Source organism: Erythrolamprus reginae, chromosome 9 (genome assembly GCF_031021105.1).
Source record: "Erythrolamprus reginae isolate rEryReg1 chromosome 9, rEryReg1.hap1, whole genome shotgun sequence".
NCBI classification, from domain to species: domain Eukaryota; kingdom Metazoa; phylum Chordata; class Lepidosauria; order Squamata; family Dipsadidae; genus Erythrolamprus; species Erythrolamprus reginae.
Window position 1 is genome coordinate 43,695,194 of NC_091958.1, and position 21,836 is coordinate 43,717,029.

Sequence of the window (21,836 nt, forward strand, 5' to 3'; positions counted from 1 at the left end):
AGAAACACAAGATTGCAGAAAGAGATTCCTTCCCAATGTTGTCTATACCAGTGTTTTTCAACCAGTGCGCCGTGGCACACTAGTGTGCTGCGAGACATGGTCAGGTGTGCCGCGAAGCAGGAAGCTCAGGTTCCGGTCTCGCAACTTTTTGCTGAGAGAGAAAGAGAGAGTGAGAGAGAGAGAGAGAGAAAGAAAGCAAGAGAGAAAGAGAGAGAAAGAAAGCAAGAGAGAGAGAGAGAAAAGGAGAAGAAGGGAGAGAGAGAGAAATGAGAAAAAAGGGGAGGAAAAAAGAGAAATGGGAAAATGATTGAGACAGAGAATGAGAGGAAAGAGAGAGAAACAAAAGAGAGAGAGAGAAGTGACTCTTGATTTAAAGCATATGATAAAAAAGCACCCAAAGAATAAGAGAGAGAAAAAAACCCAGCCCTCACCTGTTTTTGGAAATGGTTCAAGAGTGTGTATATACAGACACACACACACACACACACAAGGGGGGGAGAGGAGACAGGGATAGGAAAAGAGAGTGTCTTAGGGTGTCATTTTGTGTCATTTTGGTTGGTGGTGTGCCCCAGGATTTTGTAAATGTAAAAAATGTGCCGCGGCTCAAAAAAGGTTGAAAATCACTGGTCTATACAACGTATGGAGTAGGACATATCTGGTTAACTGACAAACCAGGTTCACATGACTAGATGTTTAAGTTAACCATCATTGAATGAACTTAAGGAGAGCACATTGAGCCATGAATGATGGATTCTAACTTATACCGTGTTTCCCCGAAAATAAGACACTGTCTTATATTAATTTTTGCTCCAAAAGTTGTGCTACGTCTTATTTTCGGGGGGGGGGGTTGCCTTATATTTCTCAAATAAGACAAATTCACAGGCAGAAAAGCTGACACCCCCAAAGAAAGTGTACCGTACGGTGCACTGATTACGGTACGGTACCTATCAGTAGGGCACCTACACACACAAACGACGGCACTTATATTGTACAACAGTATACTCCCGCTATTGCAGCTTCCGGCCACCAGAGGAACCATAGTCTACGCACTGTAGTGGAAACTGTAATGGCGGTGAGACAACAGCAGACTGTGTCTGCTGTACTGGACGGTACAAAGCGATGGAAGGGGCCAGCAGGGGACGCTACATTATTACAGTACCGCTATGAACAGCTTTGAATGGTACCGTATGTTTTTCCACCGTACCGTATGTAAACTTGACTACGCCTTATTTTCGGGGGGTGCCTTATATTAGCAAATTCTGCAAAACCTCTGACATGCCTTACTTTTGGGGTACGTCTTATTTTCGGGGAAACAGGGTAGTGGCTGAATCTACACATTTGCAAGAATAAACAAATCATATTATGGATTATGTGTTGTAGGAAGTAAGAAAGAGAACCATGATTGTAGAGTCCAAAATTGTATAGTTTAGGGGTTGGACCTGACATGGCTTTGTTAAAAATAGCCAGATCATCCTGTTCCCAGACCATATTTGAAACTCTTGCCAATAAAAAAATGTTGTCCATCTGATGTTTAATTTTTAACCAGTTTCTAGAACAACTGTGGGACAACAATTCTTTAATGGAATGTTCCTCCAGGCTTTTAATGATTGGACTACTTAGGCATCAGACTTTATAAAAAATATAATCCTTTTTCATTGCAAAATCATCTTTAATTGCCAAACCAGAATTATCCACTTTGATCCTCTTGGATGCTTTTTCTGATTGCTATTCTTAGCCTCATAATTTGCTTGTCTGGATTCCAATGGACCCACTTGATGTTTTCAACATGCAAATTTGGAGAGAATCATTATAAAAATGCTTTAAATTCATCCAGGGGCTTTTGCAAATGAGGTAACAGCTCAGAAGCTGAAAATAGGCATGCCAACAAGATTGGATAGAAAATCTGATCTTTTTCAGAAGTACTGTACTATGCAGCAGTTGGGAAAAATAGTCCAAGGATAGGATTACTGCAAAAATATCAGTATACCATTAGGTGGCAGTAAAGAGACATAGCAAACTGCTGCCATCTTGTGGTCAGCTTGTTTGTTGCTGTTGTTGCAGTCAATTGAGTCAGTCTTGACCTCTGGCAATTGCAGGAGCAAGAACATGCAAGGGCTTACCATTTTCAGAAGTTACATCATTCCATAGTCATGTGATGATTGGCAAACCCAATTGGTAGTTTCCATGGAATGAATGGACTCACTTTATGACTGTCACAATTTATAAAAGTCACAAAATAAGATCAGTTTCATGGGTGCCTCAATCTAAGACCAGCATAACTTATTGACAGATATTGTAAGTCAAGGGCTGCTTATAGAACTCAGTCTCCTACTTTCTATTCCAATAAGGAGAAATTTCCTGGCAGTGAGAAGAATTAATCAGTGGAACAGCTTGCTTCCAAAAGTTGTGGGTTCTCCATCATTGGAGGCTTTTAAGAACAGATGGACAGCCATTTGTCCAGGATGGTATAAAATATCTTGCTTAAGCAGGAAGTTGGGTTAGAAGACCTTCAAGGTCCCTTCCAGCTCTTTTATTCTGTAGTATAATGATGGTGATGATGATGATGATGGCGATGGCGATGATGATGATAACAATAACAGTAACAGTAACAGTAACAATAATAAATAACAACAGAGTTGGAAGGGACCTTGGAGGTCTTCTAATCCAACTCTCTGCTTAGGCAGGAAACCTTACACTACTTCAGACAAATGGTTATCCAACATCTTCTTTAAAACTTCCAGTGTTGGAGCATTCACGACCTCTGGAGGCAAGCTGTTACACTGATGAATTGTTCAAACTCTCAGGAAATTTCTCCTTATTTCTCAGTTGCTTCTCTCCTTGTTCAGCTTCCACCCATTGCTTCTTGTTCTACCCTCAGGTGCTTTGGAGAATAGATTGACTCCTTCTTCGTTGTGGCAACCCTGGAGATATTGGAACACTGCTATTTTGTCTCCCCTGGTCCTTCTTTTCATTAAACTAAACATTAGTTTAGTTTAGTTAAATAAACTAAACATTAAATTAGACTGGTCAGGTCCCACAGAGTTGGCCTTCTCCAGATCCCGTCACCTAGACAATGTCGGTTGGCGGGTCTTAGGGGAAGAACCTTCTCTGTGGTGGCCCCGGACCTCTGGAATCAACTCCCCCGGAGATTCGTACTGCCCCCACCCACATTGCCTTCCAGAAGAGTCTTAAGACTCATTTGTGCCTCCAGGCTTGGAGTTATTAAATTCTTACTCCCTGGCTGATTAAGAGAAAGTTGATTGAATGGGAATGACTGTATTTTATGGCTTGGGTTTTTTAGATTTTATCTTTAATTAATTGGATCTAAAATGTTATACTGTACATTGTTTTATTATATGTTGTGAGCCACCCGGACTCCTCAATGAGGGGCAGCATAAAAGTCCATTTAATAGATAATAAATAAATAAACTAGCCATTCTCAGTTCTTGCAACCGTTCCTCATGTTTTAGCGTCTAGTCCCCTGATCATCTTTGTTGCTCTTCTCTGTACTTTTTCTAGAGTCTCAACATCCTTTTTGCATTGAGTCTTCGGAGAGGGGCGGCATACAAATCTAATAAATTACAGTATTATTATTATTATTATTATTATTATTATTATTATTATTACGACCAAAACTGAATGCAGTATTTCAAGTGTGGCCTTACCAAGGCTTTATAAAGTGATATGAACACTTAATATGATCTTGATTCAACCCCTGTTAATGTAGCCTAGAACAATGTTGAGGTTTTTGGCAGCAGTGTACAGCAATATGTTTAACCACTACACAAAACTGGCTCCCTTAGACCTGGTGGTACTCAGTACTCAATTCACTTAACTTTGTGGCTTCCCTACAAAGTTAAGTTGTTTTTCTACTATCTGCATTGCTATTTTCCTCTTTGGAATATCAGAGAATCAGTGTCTCTCAAATATTTCAAAAGTCTGACTTTGTGTTAAGAAGTATTTTCCCCCCTCTTTATCTCTATTGAATTTCAGTCGTTTTACTAAAGTTTTTCTGTCTTAGGATTCCAACTGTGTCCCAGCATATAAAAAATGGAAAAATAAGAGAGGGAAGACTGATGCAATCTCTGGTGTTCTGCACGGGAAGTTCTTCTCCATCTGGGAAATTGATGACATTTTCATGCCTTACAAAGCTGCAAAGTCCTGCCACCTCCTAAACAATATGCTAAATTTCTCTCACACTCTTCATGGCACAGTTATTCTTCGAGTTGCCTTGGGAAATGGATGGAAAGATTTAGTCCTAGCAATTCCTGTGAAGCCAGCATCTGCATCACTTTCAACTGCAAATAGAAATCAGTTCTTGGAACAACCACAGGGTGTCTCTGATAAAATTTATTTATTTATTTTATTTATTCTTTGTCCAATATACAATACATATGGAAGAGAATAGACATTAAGTAATATATAGAAAGATAGAAAGTAAAAAAAGAAGAGAAGTAGATGGGAGGGAGAGAATATATATGATATATGAGATAAGGAAAGACAATTGGACAGGGGATGATAGGCACACCAGTGCACTTATGTACGCCCCCTACTGGCCGCTTAGGAACCTGGAGAGGTCAATCGTGGAGAGTCTAAGGGAGAAATGTTGGGGGTTGGGGGTTGGGGGTTGACACTATTGAGTCCGGTAATGAGTTCCACGCTTCGACAACTCAATTGTTAAAGTCATATTTTTTACAGTCAAGTTTGGAGCGGTTAATATTAAGTTTGAATCTGTTGCATGCTCTTGTGTTGTTGCAGTTTAAGCTGAAGTAGTCGTTGACCGGAAGGACGTTGCAGCATATGATCTTGTGGGCAATACTTAAATCGTGTTTTAGGCGCCGCAGTTCGAAGCTTTCAAGTCCCAGGATAGTTAGTCTATTTTCGTAGGGTATTCTGTTTCGAGTGGAGGAGTGAAGGGCTCTTCTGGTGAAATATCTTTGGACGTTTTCGATAGTGTTGATGTCTGAGATGTGGTGTGGGTTCCAGACAGATGAGCTGTATTCGAGAATGGGTCTGGCATAGGTTTTGTAGGCTCTAGTCTAGTCAGTAGTGTGAGATTGCCAGAGCAGAAGCTACGTAGGGTTTCTTCACACCACATTTGCTAGGGGCAATTATGATTTCACATAATCTTGGGATTGTATCTGCTTATTTGCATATTTTTGAATTGCTTTTTAGTGGATAGGTGGACCAATTTCTGAGTAACAGGTTTCCTCTTTCCATGGGTCATTAATAGGGGTGAAATGGTCCCAGTTCGCTCAGGTGGAAAGGGTGAAATTAGGAAGTATGAATCTGGTTTGTGAATCAAAGTTTCTTTTTTAATCCAAGTATAGCAAGATGCATTGTAAAAGAGTTGCTTGGTATTGAGATGAACACCATATACATTTAATAAATAAATTAATCAACAAATAAAAATGGACATATGGGCTTTAAAAAGGGATTTTTTTCAGTCTTTTGCACAGGTAGGCGAGTAGAATTCTGTGCCATTTCCCACAATCAGACACAAGGGCAGATATTGGTAAAAACATGAAGACTATTTACAAGACCCCTGCTTTTTTAATATTTAAGATTCTGCAATAATTTTAGTGCATATTTATTATTTATTTGTTCATTGTTTAGTGATAGAGTTGCCAGTCCTAATTACGGACATTAAGTGAGGACTACCTGTAAAACTCATTGAAGAAGTCTTTTTATTTATTTGTTTGTTTACATGTATTTATTTGGTTGACACTCCAGTTTTCCATTCAATCCAAGGCAAATTTTTAATCTAATTTCTCAATTTTTAATGTTTAATTTTGATAACATTTTAAATATTAAAATTATAGTGCAAAAATATTGAAACAAATAATTACCGTTTTAACATTTTACCAAATTTTAATAAATATTTAGCTAATATACTTTTCATAATAGACATTTAATATTTTAATATTTTAATTTTAATAACGATGTATTTCATTTTCTAGTCTAACAGTAGGGGCAATGTAAAATTTTAATTAGTTAATAATACTGTAATGTTATTGAAATTGGTAAGTTATTAATATTTTAATTGTTTTAACTAATTTTAGTCCTGAACATAGTTTGCATTTAATAAGTAATCTTAAACATTTTAATTAAATGACATTTTATTCAATCAATGAATACAGTGAATAATTCTATTTATTAAATAAATGGATAAATTTATTTATTAACTGATCACTATTTTAATCCTTTAGAAAAGAATGGAATAGTATATAATGGAATCTTTATTAAAAGATGCGTCGTTTTTATTATTCTTTTTATTATTTTTAACCGTCGTTTTTATTACAGTATTCAGTGATCTCGATAAAATCGAGGCTTAAAGATTAAACCCGAGCCCCTATTTTGGCGGGAAAATTGTTCATCCCACTACGCATGCTCACTGGAGGGAGGGGTGTGGTGAGAGAGAAGGGGAGGTAGGAGGGAGACGCGTTTGGGGGCGGGGTTTCGTCTCGCGAGCGAGCGTTAGGCGCGCCCCAACTTTCGGCGCGCCCCCGCCACTTCCGGCAGAGAGGCCCTGGTCGCGCGGCCGCGAAGGGGGGGGAAGGCCGGCCGAGCGAGTCGCTTCCGGTGCGGTTGGATTCCGGAAGTCAAGGCAGGCAGGCAAGGCAGGCGGGTACGAAGGGAGGGCGGGCGAGCCCGCGAAGGGGGCGGGGCGTGGGCGGGGCCATTCACCCACCACCGCCACCCGCCGCCGGAGAGGAAGAAGAAGGAGAGGGCGGAAGTGTCCGTCCGGATTTTAGGGGCGGTTGCCAAGGCAGGGGCTGCGAGGAAAGAGGAGGAGGAAGAGGAGGGGGCTAGCGAGGCTGTCCCGAGGATCAGGACCCCCACCCACCCCGTTAGGCCGTTCCCTCCCTCCAGCCCAGAAGACAGGTAGCTCCCTTCAGTGCTCCCCCTTCCAAGCAGAGCCCCCTCCCCAAAAATCCCATTATTCTGCCCCCCCAAGACCCACCACCACCAATATTGGAGATCCCTCGACTCAGCCCCTGCGCCCCCACCTATAGGAGGAGCCCCCTGTAAACCGACCGTTTTCCTCCCCCCCCCAATTTTATTTTATTTTATTGCATGGGCTCCTTTTAAAATGAAACCTTGGGCCAAGTTGAGGCTTTTAAATAAATAATCCCCCCTTTTTTCCTCCCCCCTGGCTGCTTGCTTGCGCCTGTCTGATGGGTCCCTGAAAAGCCTCCAGGCTAAAGCAAAAAAGGTAGCTTCTTTCAGGGGCCAAATAATACAAAATAAATTTGTATTCTTCTTTCTTCCTCATGGAGGAAGAAAGCCCTCCAGAGAAAAGCATGACCTGAGCTGGGGCCACAAAAAAAAAATTAATAATAATCATAATAACACATCCCATCCGAGGAACCCACCGGGGATCTTGCTCATCTTGGATGGACACTTCCCAACAAACCATGGTGAGTTACAAAGGATCCTGGCTTTGCTTCCAAATGCAGGGGTCAGGAGTGGAAATGTGTTGCAAGGGGAATGATTGGGTTAAAAAATGGTTTCCTGCTTTCTGCATCCTCGCTGCTTTGCGAATTTCCTGGGTGGTTATATCCTCGTGGCAGATGTGGACCCACAGCATCATCACAGATTCTGTGTATGTATGGGATGATGTGTGTGTGGATATTTTCTTAGCTTTTCCTTTGCCCAAATAATGATCCGCCTAGGCTGCTTTGCTAGTGATTGGCGTGGTTCGATATAATATACTGTGCAATGATAGATGCCATCATTAGATAACAGTCTTGAGTGTGGATCATGGAAGGAATAGATTCAGAGGTTCTGCTAACAAAGAAACTTGGCTACTTGGAGGCTCATTTTCTTTCTGTCATCTGGCGTTATAAAACTGGCTATGGTTAAAGAAAGGATTTTCATAAAGGGGCAGGGCCTTAAGGGGAAGTCCCCCTGCATGCATTTGTAAAAACTGTTACAATCTACAGTATATCATATTCAGTACCTTTTGTAAAGCTTCCAGATTTCAGTTTAATGGCATTTTCTCTCTCTTTTTTTTTAATAAATCAAACCTATCTGAAAATTTGAGACTGGGAATTCCATAGTTGGTTGACCTGATGCAGATCAAATCAAAATGCCAAGTCCAAGATGAATTAAGTGAGAATTCAAAATGATATTCTAGGGGAAGAAAAATAATGTATCTTATTTACAAGTTTCCGGAACCGCCAAATTACTATTTGATGTGCTTACCTCTGAGAAAGCTGCTTGTGCCATCTCAGATCCAGGAAGGGTGAATTTTATTAGTGTTTTTAAAAAACCCCACTATATATTTGTGCCAATAAGAATTGTAAAAATATTTGATGTTCTTGTAGCAGAAAATTAGTTACTACATCTGGGTGTTTTGCTTTCTGATAAATGTAGTGTTAAATATAAATAAGCTAGAGAATAAATATTTGTGCATGTCTCTTTTCAGATTATTCAAAATATTTCCCTGGGTGATTTATTACATCAATGTAACTTTAGCTACAAACTTCATGAGTTGTTTTCAATCTTCATTGTTTACTATAATTCAGCTACCAGCTATAGGTATCAATGGGATTTTAAAAGCTGTCTTCAGATACCAGAAGGCAAGGTTGCTTGAAATTCTAAGTCAGTGATGATGAACCTATGGCATGTGTGCCACAGTTGGCACGCAGAGCCATAGTTGAGAGAACGTGAGCCGTTGCCCTGTGTCAGCTTCAGCATGTATGTGCGCGCTGGACAGTTGATTTTTGGCCTTTTTAATCAGTCGTTTTCGCTCTTCCCAGGCTTCAGGAAAGCCCCCTGAACCCTGGGAATGGCGAAAAATGGCCCAGCAGACCAACCATTTGGCTGTTTTTCGCTCTCCCCAGGCTTTAGTGCAGTGTTTCTCAACCTTGGCTGCTTTAAGACATGTAGACTTCAATTCCCAGAATTCCTTAATGAGCATGGCTGGCTGGGGAATTCTGGGAGTTGAAGTCCACACGTCTTAAAGTTGTCAAAGTTGAGAAACACTGCTTTAGAGGCTTCCCTGAATACTGGGGAGGGCAAAAACAGCCCAACCGGAAGTTTGTTTCTGAGCTTCCGGTTGGTCCGTTGGTCCGTTTTTCACTCTGCCCAGGCTTCAGGAAGCTTTTCTGAACCCCGGAGAGAGCGAAAAACAGACCAACGGGCCTATCGGAAGTCCCGAGGCTTCAGTGAGGCCTGTATTTATTTATTTTATTTATTTATTCAATTTTTATGCCGCCCTTCTCCTTAGACTCAGGGCGGCTTACATGTTAGCAATAGCACTTCTTAACAGAGCCAGCCTATTGCCCCCACAATTCGGGTCCTGTATGCTTGCGTGTGGGGAGAGCACGGGGTTGTGTGCATGCACAAGGGGAGCGCATTGTATTATGGGTGTGGGCACGCGCATGCGCACTATTGCGCATGCACCCACACTTTGGGCACCCGAGACAAAAAAGGTTCGCCATCACTGTTCTAGGTGATCTAAAGAGAAGTTTTGTTGTCTGAAGATTGAATGCATCATTCCCATTAAGAAAATGCTGTTTTATTCCCGAGGCTATTGCTGTGTGCAATGCTATGCAAATTATTACTCTTCCTATGTACAACTGACCTGCTACGCAATTAACTGTAAATTCTCACAGCTCTAAAGTCTGGGCATAAAAGTTACAAGTCTGCTCTAAGGGAAGCCATCTTTTCTTTGTATATCTTTCTAACAATATTATTCCCACCCACCCCTTATAAGTGAGAAAGCAATAACCAGTACATATTTTGAGACAAGGGTTCGAAAAGGCATGAATGAAGAATTAGCAGTAATAGGACAGACTACCCAGAAAGTGATGTTGTTGCATCTAACAATGCCAAAGAAATATTTCACATTTTAAAAAATTGGCTGTAGTTACATCGTTAGCTCTGAGCGATCAAGTAACATTGCTTTTTCATACTTTTTTCTTAAAATAAGCTTTTTCAAGCACGTAGAAGCTTGTTGCCGTCTTATATCAATCTCATTTTTAAAATTGTTGGTTGCCACTGCATTTCCTGTTCCTTTGCACAATTTGAGTCATACAAATTCATTCTCATGGTTCCTTTATGTTGCAAGGAGAAGGAGAATTGTGCTATTCGTTTGGTTTGAACGACAGCAGAAAACTATTACTACCTTCATCATTTATCTGACGGGGTGTTTTTTTTGTCCGCTATAAAGACGAATACTGTACTAAGAACAAAGAAAAAAGGCAGGTGTAGTTTAAAAAAATACTTTTAAGGCATGTATAATAAAACAAAAACCTTTCTCACTAAGTAAAGAAAGATCTCTTGGCAGTAGATTTTATGAGAAGGCCAGGGGTGTCTAACTTGATTTCATTGAGGGCTGCATCAAGGTTGTGTTCCTCATTTACGGTTGCGCGCACACCAAGGTGAGTGAGCCCAGGATGGGCGTGGCCAGTTCTACATCACTCCTGTTGGGGACATTTGTGGTGGCCCAAGGACTCTGCCAGCAAAAATGGAGCTGAGGAGGGCCCTGAGCTCTATTTTCACCGGTAGAAGATTGCAGGAGGCTGTAGCAGCCAAAATTGCAGCTCGGGATCCTGTTTTCGCTGGCAGAAGCACCACGGGACGGACCTTTGCTCTTTTTATGGCGGCCCCCACAGGCCAGATCCAGTCCGTGGGCGTTGACTTTGACACCCCTGATATAGATTGAACATAGAGCCTCGTGGCACAGTGGTTAGAGTGCACCACTGTAAGCTACTGCTGCTGATCACCGGCTCGATCCACAGCTCACATTAGAGAACCATCTTTCAGCTGTGGCGAGGGGGACGTTTGCCCAGGTTCGCCTGGTGCACCAGTTGCAGCCCTATCTGGATCGGGACTCACTGCTCACAGTCACTCATGCCCTCATCACCTCGAGGCTCGACTACTGTAACGCTCTCTACATGGGGCTACCTTTGAAAAGTGTTCGGAAACTTCAGATCGTGCAGTATGCAGCTGCAAGAGCGATCATGGGCTTCCCAAGGTATGCCCATGTCACACCAACACTCCGCAGTCTGCATTGGTTGCTGATCAGTTTCCGGTCAAAATTCAAAGTGTTGGTCATCACCTATAAAGCCCTTCATGGCACCGGACCAGGGTATCTGCGAGACCGCCTTCCGCCGCACGAATCCCAGCGACTGATTACGTCCCACAGAGTTGGCCTTCTCCAGGTCCCGTTGACTAAACAATGTCGTCTGGCAGGACCCAGGGGAAGAGCCTTCTCTGTGGTGGCCCCGACCCTCGAACCAGCTCCCCCCTGAGATTAGAACTGCCCCCACCCTCCTTGCCCTTCGTAAACTCCTTAAAACCCACCTCTGCCGTCAGGCATGGGGGAACTGAGACAACTTCCCCAGGCCTATATTGTCTATGTATGGTATGTTGTGTGCATGTTTTTTAAATTATGGGTTTTTAGTTTTAATTATTAGATTTGTATTGTACATTGTTTTTCTATTACTGTTGTGAGCCGCCCCGAGTCTACGGAGAGGGGCGGCATAAAAAATTTAATAAATAATAATAATAAATAATAATAATAGCAGAGTGAAACCTGGGGGATTTCCAAGTTCAGAAAGCAAGTATTTCAGCCTCTCTGGGTTACTGGCTTCTAAAAGTTTAATCCTTTTCTTTTTTAACTTGGTTTTTATAGCTTTATTTCAGCACCATGCTGCTATTCATTATTTGCAGTATTTTTTCCAAAGGTAGAGGATGTAAGGCACAGGTGGGCTGTAGACGTCAGCCAAATGCCAAAGGATAAAAGCCAATAATTGAAATTATAAAATGGTAGAGAATGTACATCATTTAGTGGTCTACTAAAGCTTAGGTCCTGATAATATTTCTGGGCTTACATTTATAAAGGTTATTTTATTAATTTATCCACATGCTTCCAAGCAGATGCCAACTGAAGATAGCTTGGGGTAGCTTATTTGTTTTTGCAGCGTATCTCTTGTGAAATGAAAACTAAAAGAAAGCCAAATTATAAAGCAAACAGTTCAGCTGTTATAAAGGCCATAAATACATTAAACGAGGTGGCAGAATAAATAAATCTAATCCCCACTGTGGAGGCGAAAAAAAAAAATCTGCTAAAATAAAATGGTTTTGGAAGTCATTTTGAAAATGACAAAATGAAGATCCACTAACTCCAGGGGTCCTCAAACTTTAAGACTTGTGGACTTCAACTGCACGAATCCCAGCGACCAGTTAGGTCCCACAGAGTGGGTCTTCTCCGGGTCCCGTCAACCAAACAATGTCGCTTGGCGGGACCCAGAGGAAGAGCCTTCTCTGTGGCGGCCCCGCCCCTCTGGAACCAACTCCCCCCAGAGATTAGAATTGCCCCCACTCTCCTTGCCTTTCGTAAGCAGCTTAAAACCCACCTCTGCCGCCAGGCATGGGGGAACTAAGATACACTTTCCCCCTAGGCCTTTACAATTCTATGCATGGTATGTTTGTATGTATGATTGGTTTTTATATAATGGGTTTTTAACTGTTTTTTAGTACTGTATTGGATTTTGTTGTACTGTTTTACTGCTGTTGTTAGCCGCCCTGAGTCTGCGGAGAGGGGCGGCATACAAATCCAATTAATAATAATAATAATAATAATAATAACAACAACAACAACAACTCCCAGAATTGTGGACCTGTGGATTTCAACTCCCAGAATTCCTCAGCCAGCTGTGGTGGGGAGTTGAATTCTGGGCGCTGAAGTCCACAAGTCTTAAAGTGGCCAAATTTGAAGACCTCTGTGCTACTCTTACCATTTTGTGTTTGTGGGCTTTTCTGAGTTCAGAAGAGAAAGGGTCCAGGAGGAGATGGCTGCAGGATTTAGGAACTCATAGGTTGCCAAGAATCTCATCCTGTCATATGTCTATGGAGATTCTCAGTCGTCCAGCTCATGGTTGGCCCAAAGGATGCTTCTTCCAAGAGGCAATTAGACTTGTTTAATTTTTTTTCCTGCAAAAACAATACTTAGAATTAAAAAAAGCTTCTTGGATGAGAAGTAAAACGTTAAAAGGAAAAGGAAAAAAACCAAGAATGTCCAGTTGCATTTTGGAAAAATACCTTTGGAATATCCTGTCTAAAGGTATAATTACTTCTTGACTTAGGACCACCAATTCAGGTCAAAATTTACATTTCTAAGCAATGCATTTGTTCTGTGATTTTTGCCTCATTTTATTTTATTTATTTATTTTATTTATTTATTTTATTTATTATTTAGATTTGTATGCCGCCCCTCTCCGCAGACTCGGGGCGGCTCACAACAAAATAAAACAATTCATGACAAATCTAAATTATAGTTTAAAATATTTAAAAAACCCCATTTACTAAGCAAACATACATACAAACATACCATGCATAAATTGTATATGCCCGGGGGAGATGTCTCAGTTCCCCCATGCCTGACGACAAAGGTGGGTTTTAAGGAGCTTACGAAAGGCAAGGAGAGTAGGGGCAGTTCTAATCTCTGGGGGGAGTTGGTTCCAGACAGTCGGGACCACCACAGAGAAGGCTCTTCCCCTGGGGCCCGCCAACCGACATTGTTTAGTTGACGGGACCCGGAGAAGGCCCACTCTGTGGGACCTAATCGGTCGCTGGGATTCGTGCGGCAGGAGGCGGTCTCGGAGATATTCTGGTCCAATGCCATGAAAGGCTTTAAAGGTCATAACCAACACTTTGAATTGTGACCGGAAATGGATCGGCAACCAATGCAGACTGCGGAGTGGTGGAGTAACATGGGCATACCTAGGGAAGCCCATGACTGCTCTCGCAGCTGCATTCTGCACGATCTGAAGTTTCCGAACACTTTTCAAAGGTAGCCCCATGTAGAGAGCATTACAGTAGTCGAACCTCGAGGTGATGAGGGCATGAGTGACTGTGAGCAGTGAGTCCCGGTCCAAATAAGGCCGCAACTGGTGCACCAGGCGAACCTGGGCAAACGCCCCCCTCGCCACAGCTGAAAGATGGTTCTCTAATGTGAGCTGTGGATCGAGGAGGACGCCCAAGTTGCGGACCCTCTCCAAGGGGGTCAATAATTCCTCCCCTAGGGTGATGGACGGACAGGTGGGATTGTCCTTGGGAGGCAAAACCCACAGCCACTCCATCTTATCCGGGTTGAGTTTGAGTCTGTTGGCACCCATCCAGGCCCCAACAGCCTCCAGACACCGGCACATCACTTCCACTGCTTCATTGATTAAAATGCAATGAAATGGATGGTGGTTGAAATCCATTCCCTTGTCCCTTTTTCCAGGGGCAAAGAAAAGACCATGTTTATTTATTTAATTGGATTTGTATGCAGCCCCTCTCGGAGGACTCGAGGCTGCTCACAGCACATAATAAAACAGTAGAAGAACAATCCAGTTAATAACATAAACAGTAATTAAATTCTAATTTTAAAACTTCAATTAACTTCAATTAACAAGGAAACATTCAAGGGTATCAGGTGACACCATGGAGCAACCTCGTGGCAAAATGAAATTTTGATGACCACTCTCAAAAGTTGAATACATACACACACATACACACGCACATAGGGACCCGGAGAAGGCCCACTCTGTGGGACCTAATCGGTCGCTGGGATTCGTGCGGCAGAAGGCGGTCTCGGAGATATTCTGGTCCAATGCCATGAAGGGCTTTAAAGGTCATAACCAACACTTTGAATTTATGAGTTTTCTTGTCACCGTTGTAGAGTGAATTTATTTATTTGTTTGATTGATTGATTTCTATACCGTCCCTCTCTGAACTGTTGTTGAGGACTACCTAACAAACAGTGGATCAAAATAATGGAAGAAGGTAATTTCAGTCTCCATAAAATTTATTTTGTGTGTGTGTGTGTATAATCAGGGAGCATTGGTGTGGTGCTGTGACCTAGACATGGGGGTCTTGCCTCACAATCAGGAGGGTGGTGAGTTCAATCCTACCGGTAGGTAGAGGTAGCTATTTCTCTCTCTGGGCACAATGAGACTATATCCGCTGTACAAAACTTCACATTGGTGACAGGAAGGGCATCCAGGCAGTAAACACTCTGCTAGCTTCTTTCAATTGCCCAGATTCCACCCAGCAAGGGATTCTAGGGTCATTAAAGGAAGATGATGATATAATCAGGGAGCATTGTAAAAAAAAAAACCTTCATTGTCATCCTTTTAGAGCTGTAGGTGTCTATTATTCCAATAGTTTTTTTCTTTGAACTTTTTCAAGACTCCAGTTTGTCCAAATTCCTTTATTTTCACTCTTCTACAGCACTGTGTTGCAATGTCTTCCGCTTATCCGGGTAACAAACCATATCACCTCTTTCTTAAGCCTGGTGCCGTTTCCTGTTGACATTGTCATAAGTGAGATCACAACTTGACTCAGGAGAAAATTGCGATGCCATTGAATACTTTTGCTCTTAGGTCACTGAGTAAATCTTTTCTTTTTGTTTTTACCCACACTGCATCTACCAGCAATAATTAAGGAAAAACATAATAATGTCAGTGACATGGAGAAGTCTTCAGTTTATGTTAATGCACATTTTCAGTTTCAATTAAGAGCTTGACCTGGTCTATTTGACTACATGTCAAACCTCCCGTCTGGCAACTAATGAGCTGTGATATGAATGACATTTTTTTTCCTAATCAATTTTTTTCCCTAATTGGTAGGCCCCAGGGGAAGAGCCTTCTCTTTGGCGGCCCCAGCCCTCTGGAAGCAACTCCCCCCGGAGATTAGAACTGCCCCCACTCTCCCTGTCTTTCATAAACTACTCAAGACTCACTTATACTGCCAGGCATGGGGGAGTTGAGACACCTTTCCCTCCAGGCTTTTTTTATACTTTGTTTTATGTTTGGTATGAATGTGCTGTTTGGCTTTTTAAATAATGATAGGGTTTTATATGTTTTTTAATATTAGATTTGTTCTACTACTATATTGTTTTTATTACTGTTGTGAGCCGCCCCAAGTCTTCGGAGAGGGGCAGCATACAAATCTAATAAATAATAATAATAGTAACCTGATTCCTCAAATCCTTTAAAAACTGGACAGTTTGGCTTTAGCATTTTTTTCACCAGCAGACACAATGGGTTATGTGGGCGTGCACATGCGTTGGAGTCAGATGTGGCTTCATGTGCAGGAAGCAAAATCTTGCAAGAGGATGCGCGAGCGTGCGTAATTTTGGCAATTTTCAGCAATTCTTCAGCGAAAAATTGCAGAAATCTCACGTGGCCATGTGTCTTACGAGATTTGCTTCCTGCACATGCGCAGAAAACAAATCTCTCTCTGATGTGCGCGCACGGCTGCCAGATGCGCACCTGCCAGTCACCCGGAGCTGTGTGCGCATCAGCACCAGTAGCAGAGATAAATTGCAACCCCCGCCTGGTTATAATCATGGGCTTTTTTTTACTGTGATATGAACTGACTGCTACAGCATCCCAAGTTCATATTGGTAGTCTTCAACTTACAGTATGTCTACAATTGAGCCCAAAATTTTCACTGCTAAACAAGACAGTTGTTTAGTGAATTTTATGACTTTTAATGCCACTGTTGTTGTTGTTTTGGGGTATAAATGTTTTATTGTTTTTCCACACCTTACAGAGATACAAATTCACATACCTTCAAATTAAAATAGAAACATAGAAACATAGAAGTCTGATGGCAGAAAAAGACCTCATGGTCCATCTAGTCTGCCCTTATACTATTTTCTGTATTTTATCTTAGGATGGATATACTGTATGTTTACCCCGGCATGTTTAAATTCAGTTACTGTGGATTTATCTACCACGTCTGCTGGAAGTTTGTTCCAAGGATCTACTACTCTTTCAGTAAAATAATATTTTCTCATGTTGCTTTTGATCTTTCCCCCAACTAACTTCAGATTGTGTCCCCTTGTTCTTGTGTTCACTTTACTTTTAAAAACACTTCCCTCCTGGACCTTATTTAACCCTTTAACATATTTAAATGTTTCGTATTTGGCAATTGATATTATATTGTATACAATACAATATAATATCAATTGCCAAATTCTTAATCCAAATTTTCCTAATTATTTATCTATTTTATTTTGGTATACATCATTCATCTTGTGCTACCTCCTTTTCTAATTTTATCATCTGGATTTCAAAGATTATTTTCCGCCCTCATACGAGCTAAAAATGCTATTAGCTAACAAAATTTCTCTTGGCTATTTGCTTCTTTCTACTAAAAACTACGCCGTCGTGCTTTTATATTCTTGTTTATCTCATTCCTGCTTTTTAAACCCTCATTTTATCATAACTGCACTTTACAAAGAAAGTTCCATATTTACTTCTCTTCATGCAACAAGAAAAATATTGATTCATATTGTGTCTTTGGTCTAATTATAACAATAGCAATTACAGTGATCCCCCGCTCGTTGCGAGGGTTCCGTTCCAGGACCCCCCGCAACGAGCGGGTTTTCGCAAAGTAGCGCTGCGGAAGTAAAAACACCATCTGCGCATGTGCAGATGGTGTTTTTAACTTCCGCAGCGCTAGCGAGGAGCCGAAGATTGGGGGCGGCGCGCCTGCTTTAAAACGATCGGAGCTGGCTCCGATCGCTTCCCCACTTTAGGAGTCAGCGGAGAACGGCGCGCCTGCTTTAAAACGATCGGAGCCGGCTCCGATCGCTTCCCCGCTTTAGGAGTCAGCGGAGAACGGCGCACCTGCTTTAAAACAATCGGAGCCGGCTCCGATCGCTTCCCCACTTTAGGAGTCAGCGGAGAACGGCACGCCTGCTTTAAAACAATCGTCCGGCTCCGATCGTTTTAAAGCAGGCGCGCCGTTCTCCGCTGACTCCTGGCGAACTTCCCGGGCGAAGGGCGAAGGGCGGGCGAGCGGGTGCTGGGGGCGGCTTCACCCTCCCGCCAGCAAGAGGGGGAAGACCCAGGGAAGCCGCCCAGCAGCTGATCTGCCGGGCGCCATCTACGCATGCGTGCCCATAGAAAAAAAGGGCACGCATGCGTAGATGGTGTTTTGACTTCCGGGTTCAAAAATCGCAAATTACCCTGTTCGCAATGGTCGGGGACGCAATAACCGGGGGATCACTGTATAACAATGCCGCTGTTGTTAAGTGAATTACTGCCCTTGTTAAGTTAGTAACATGGTTTGTTAACGAATCTGGTTGCCCCACTCACTTTGCTTGTTGGAAGCTTGCAAAAGGAGAATTATTATTATTATTATTATTATTATTATTATTATTATTTTATTAGATTTGTATGCCGCCCCTCTCTGCAGACTCGGGGCGGCTCACAATAGTGACAAAAAACAATATATACTGACAAATCTAATAATTAAAATCTAATTTAGCAATTATACATTTAAAAATCTAAAAGCAAGGAACCCCAATATAAAAAACATACATACAGTCATGTCATGCACTAAGACTACATAGGCAGGGAGAGATGTCTCAGTTCCCCCACGCTTGATGACAGAGGTGGGTTTTAAGAAGTTTACGAAAGGCAAGGAGGGTGGGAGCAATTCTAATCTCCGGGGGGAGTTGGTTCCAGAGGGCCGGGGCTGCCGCAGAGAAGGCTCTTCCCCAGGGACACCACAACCATCGTAAATATGAGTCAGTTGGCAAGCATGCAGATTTTGATCCTGTGACCACGAGGATGCTCCAACAGTTGTAACTATGAAAAATCTCAGTCATATTTTTTTCATTGCCATTGTAACTTTGGATGGTCACTGAACAAATGGTTGTAAGTTGAGGACTACCCTGGACAGTTTCATGACCAGAACTAAGTATAATTTAATGAGTATAAATTCTTCCCCCATGTGTGCTGAGATTCCTGGATCTGTCTCTAGAGTGTTTCATCCCTTAATCATCCATCAAAATGAGTGATAAATTTGTGGAACCTTATTTAGCACTATTTGCTTCAAAGTGCTAAGTTTTATGCTCACGCCGAAAGAATGAACCAGGAAGACTGCTATTTGTGAAGCTTCTGATTATTTATTGCCGAGGCTCAAGGCAGAAATCCAACCGGTAGTGCAAATAAAATTTAGCATTTAGAAATCTTAGATTTCGGTAAAAGTTCTGTTTTGGCCACGAATTGCTGGGTTGTTTTTCAACTGGGTTGCAATGCTTGTTTGAAATTAAATAGGAGTTGTGAAATTTTGTGCTATAAATGTTACTCAGCGCTGGGAAAAATTACAGCAAGGAGTGGGGAGGGCGATTAGATAACACAGTAAATGATTACCTTATAGCAGGGGTGTTAAACTGGATTTTTCTCAAGGGCCTGATCAGCATTGTAGTTTTCTTCCACGGGTGGGGTGGGAAGATGGGGCGAATGCCTCCTACAGCACTCTGCCATTGAAAACATGGTGCAGAGGGCCACTCTGCCCTATTTTTGGCCTGAGGGGCCTCCTGCAGCACTTTAGCGGTTGAAACGATAGCACTCTGCAGGCCTCATGCGGCCTCCGCGCGGCCTCCTGCAGCACTGGAGGCCGCGAAGGCCAAAAATGGACTGCGGGGGGGCTGCATGTATGCACACACACACAAACGTGCCCCATTTCAGCTGGCAGAGGCCCCATGGGCCGATCCTTTGATATTTGGTGGGACCCAGGGGAAGAGCCTTCTCTGTGGCGGCCCCAGCCCTCTGGAACCAACTCCCCCCAGAGATTAGAATTGCCCCCACCCTCCTCGCCTTTCGTAAGCTTCTTAAAATCCACCTTTGCCATCAGGCATGGGGGAACTGAGATATTCTTTCCCCCTAGGCCTTTACAATTTATGCATGGTATGTTTTTATGTATGTTTGGTTTTATAATAAGGGTTTTTAGTTGTTTTATTATTGGATTGTTATATGCTGTTTTTAAATCACTGTTGTTAGCCGCCCCGAGTCTACGGAGAGGGGAGGCATACAAATCCAATAAATAAATAAATATTTTCAGGCTGGGTGCCTGGGTCAAATTTAAGCACCTTGCAGGTCGAATCCAGCCAGCAGACCCTGAGTTTGACACCTCTGCATTACAGAAGTAAAATAGATATTCTAAAATACATTCCTCCCTCCCCCCCCCCATCACTCTATGGGGTTGGGGTGAGGATCTTAATTTTTCTATTTTGTTGGCCTAGAAACCAGGCAACGGGGAGTTCTAGTCCCACGTTAGATATGAATGGCAGCTGGGTGATTTTGGGCCAGTTACTACAGGGTGCGTTCCAAAAGTTGTGCAATTATTTTTTAAAGTAATTTATTGAACGGATTTGCACAAACACTTAAAATTCTTCAAAGTACTGCCCTTGGGCCTCTGCACATTTTTTCCAGCGACTCTGCCATGACCGGTACGCGCCCTGGAAGGCATCTTCGGGGACCTCTCACAAGGTCTTCGTCACGGCTGATTGGATCCCTTCTATGGATGAAAAACACGCCTTGCAACAACGTGCTATGAGTTATATGGCCAAACACCAGGTGCCCCCCTCTATAGTCCTGATGTCACCCCAGCAGACTTCTTTTTGTTCCCAGCCCTGAAAGGAACCCGTTTTTCGTCCATAGAAGAGATCCAATCAGCCGTGACGAAGACCTTGCGAGAGGTCCCCGAAGACTCCTTCCAGGGCACGTACCGGTCATGGCAGAATCGCTGAAAAAATGTGTAGAGGCCCAAGGACAGTACTTTGAAGAATTTTGTTTGTGCAAATCTGTTCAATAAATTACTTTTTAAAAAAATAATAGCATTACTTTTGGAACACCCCCTGTATCTCTCAGCCCAACCTGCCTCCCAGGGTTGGTTGTTGTAGGGAAAATAAGAGGAGGTATTAGGTATATTTGCTGTGATAAAAATCCAAGAAATAAACAATTTCTTGATCCTGCCCTTGTAAGAAATTCTTAAAATGTTTTTTTTTTTTAATTCTGAATTGGGTAACCATTAGTGTGGAAGTCTTGCATTATTACTAAGAAACTACAACTAATCCAGAGGTTGATGCAGATGTTTTTTTCATTCTATAGAAATATTTTTGGTGAGATAGGAAGAAATATCTTAAATTAAGATGGGTGGTCAGCTCTTCTTTTGAATAAATTTATAGCCTTGTCACCAAGTACTTGGTGGTTTTGAATCCTGCTCATCAGCAACAACGTTAATTTGTTTTAAAGCGTCATGTAATTACATATTGGGTTGGATTCGCTCTGTTACATCAAAGCTATTCTTACAATCAATTCTTGCTGTTCCTGGCCACTAATTGGGAGTTAGTAAGGAGAACAGCTTGTGTTGACATGGAAAATCATTACAGTACAACTTTTAAAAATATGATCTTTCAAAGCACGTGCTTGGAGGGAAAAAGCTTGAATTCATTAGTCATTGGGAAGACAGGGCTTTTGAAATACTGTATGTTCAAATATAAAAAATCTAATGTATTTTTCAGTCGGAAAAGCATCTTTGTAAATCAAAACAGCATTGTTGTATTGTATTCCTCCTACAACTCCTTTAAACGGTTTGTAGGCAATGATATTAGTGAATAACGGGCCAGTCCTTCATCATAGCAATGACAATAGCACTTAGACTTATATACCTCGTTACAGTGCTTTACAGCCCTCTCTAAGTGGTTTATCAGCATATTGTCCCCAACAATTTGGGTCCTCATTTTACCAACTTCGGAAGGATGGGAGGCTGAGTCAACCTAGAACTGGTCAGGATTGAATTCCTGGCTGTGGACAGACTTAGTCTGCAATACTGCTTTCTAACCTCTATGCAACATGGATGGATGGATGGATGGATGGATGGATGGATGGATGGATGGATGGATGGATGGATGGATGGATGGATGGATGGAAGGAAGGAAGGAAGGAAGGAAGGAAGGAAGGAAGGAAAAGTAATAGCAATAGAACTTAGACCTATATACCACTTCACGGTGCTTTACAGCCCTCTCTAAGCAG

At 42.1% G+C, this 21,836-nt stretch overlaps 1 protein-coding gene across 2 annotated transcripts in view; it reads left to right on the forward strand.

Moving 5' to 3' along the window:
* Window positions 1–21,836, forward strand: part of XPO6 (exportin 6) — a 242,455-nt gene that overhangs the window by 150,317 nt on the left and 70,302 nt on the right. The window contains exon 1 of one of the 2 annotated variants that reach the window (XM_070761005.1): window positions 6,559–7,421. The exons of the other annotated variant lie outside the window; for it this stretch is intronic. Within the exon in view, the coding sequence (XP_070617106.1) occupies window positions 7,398–7,421 (24 nt within the window). The 5' untranslated portion in view covers window positions 6,559–7,397. Of the gene's footprint in view, window positions 1–6,558; window positions 7,422–21,836 lie in introns of those variants that run through there. 2 annotated transcript variants of the gene reach the window in all.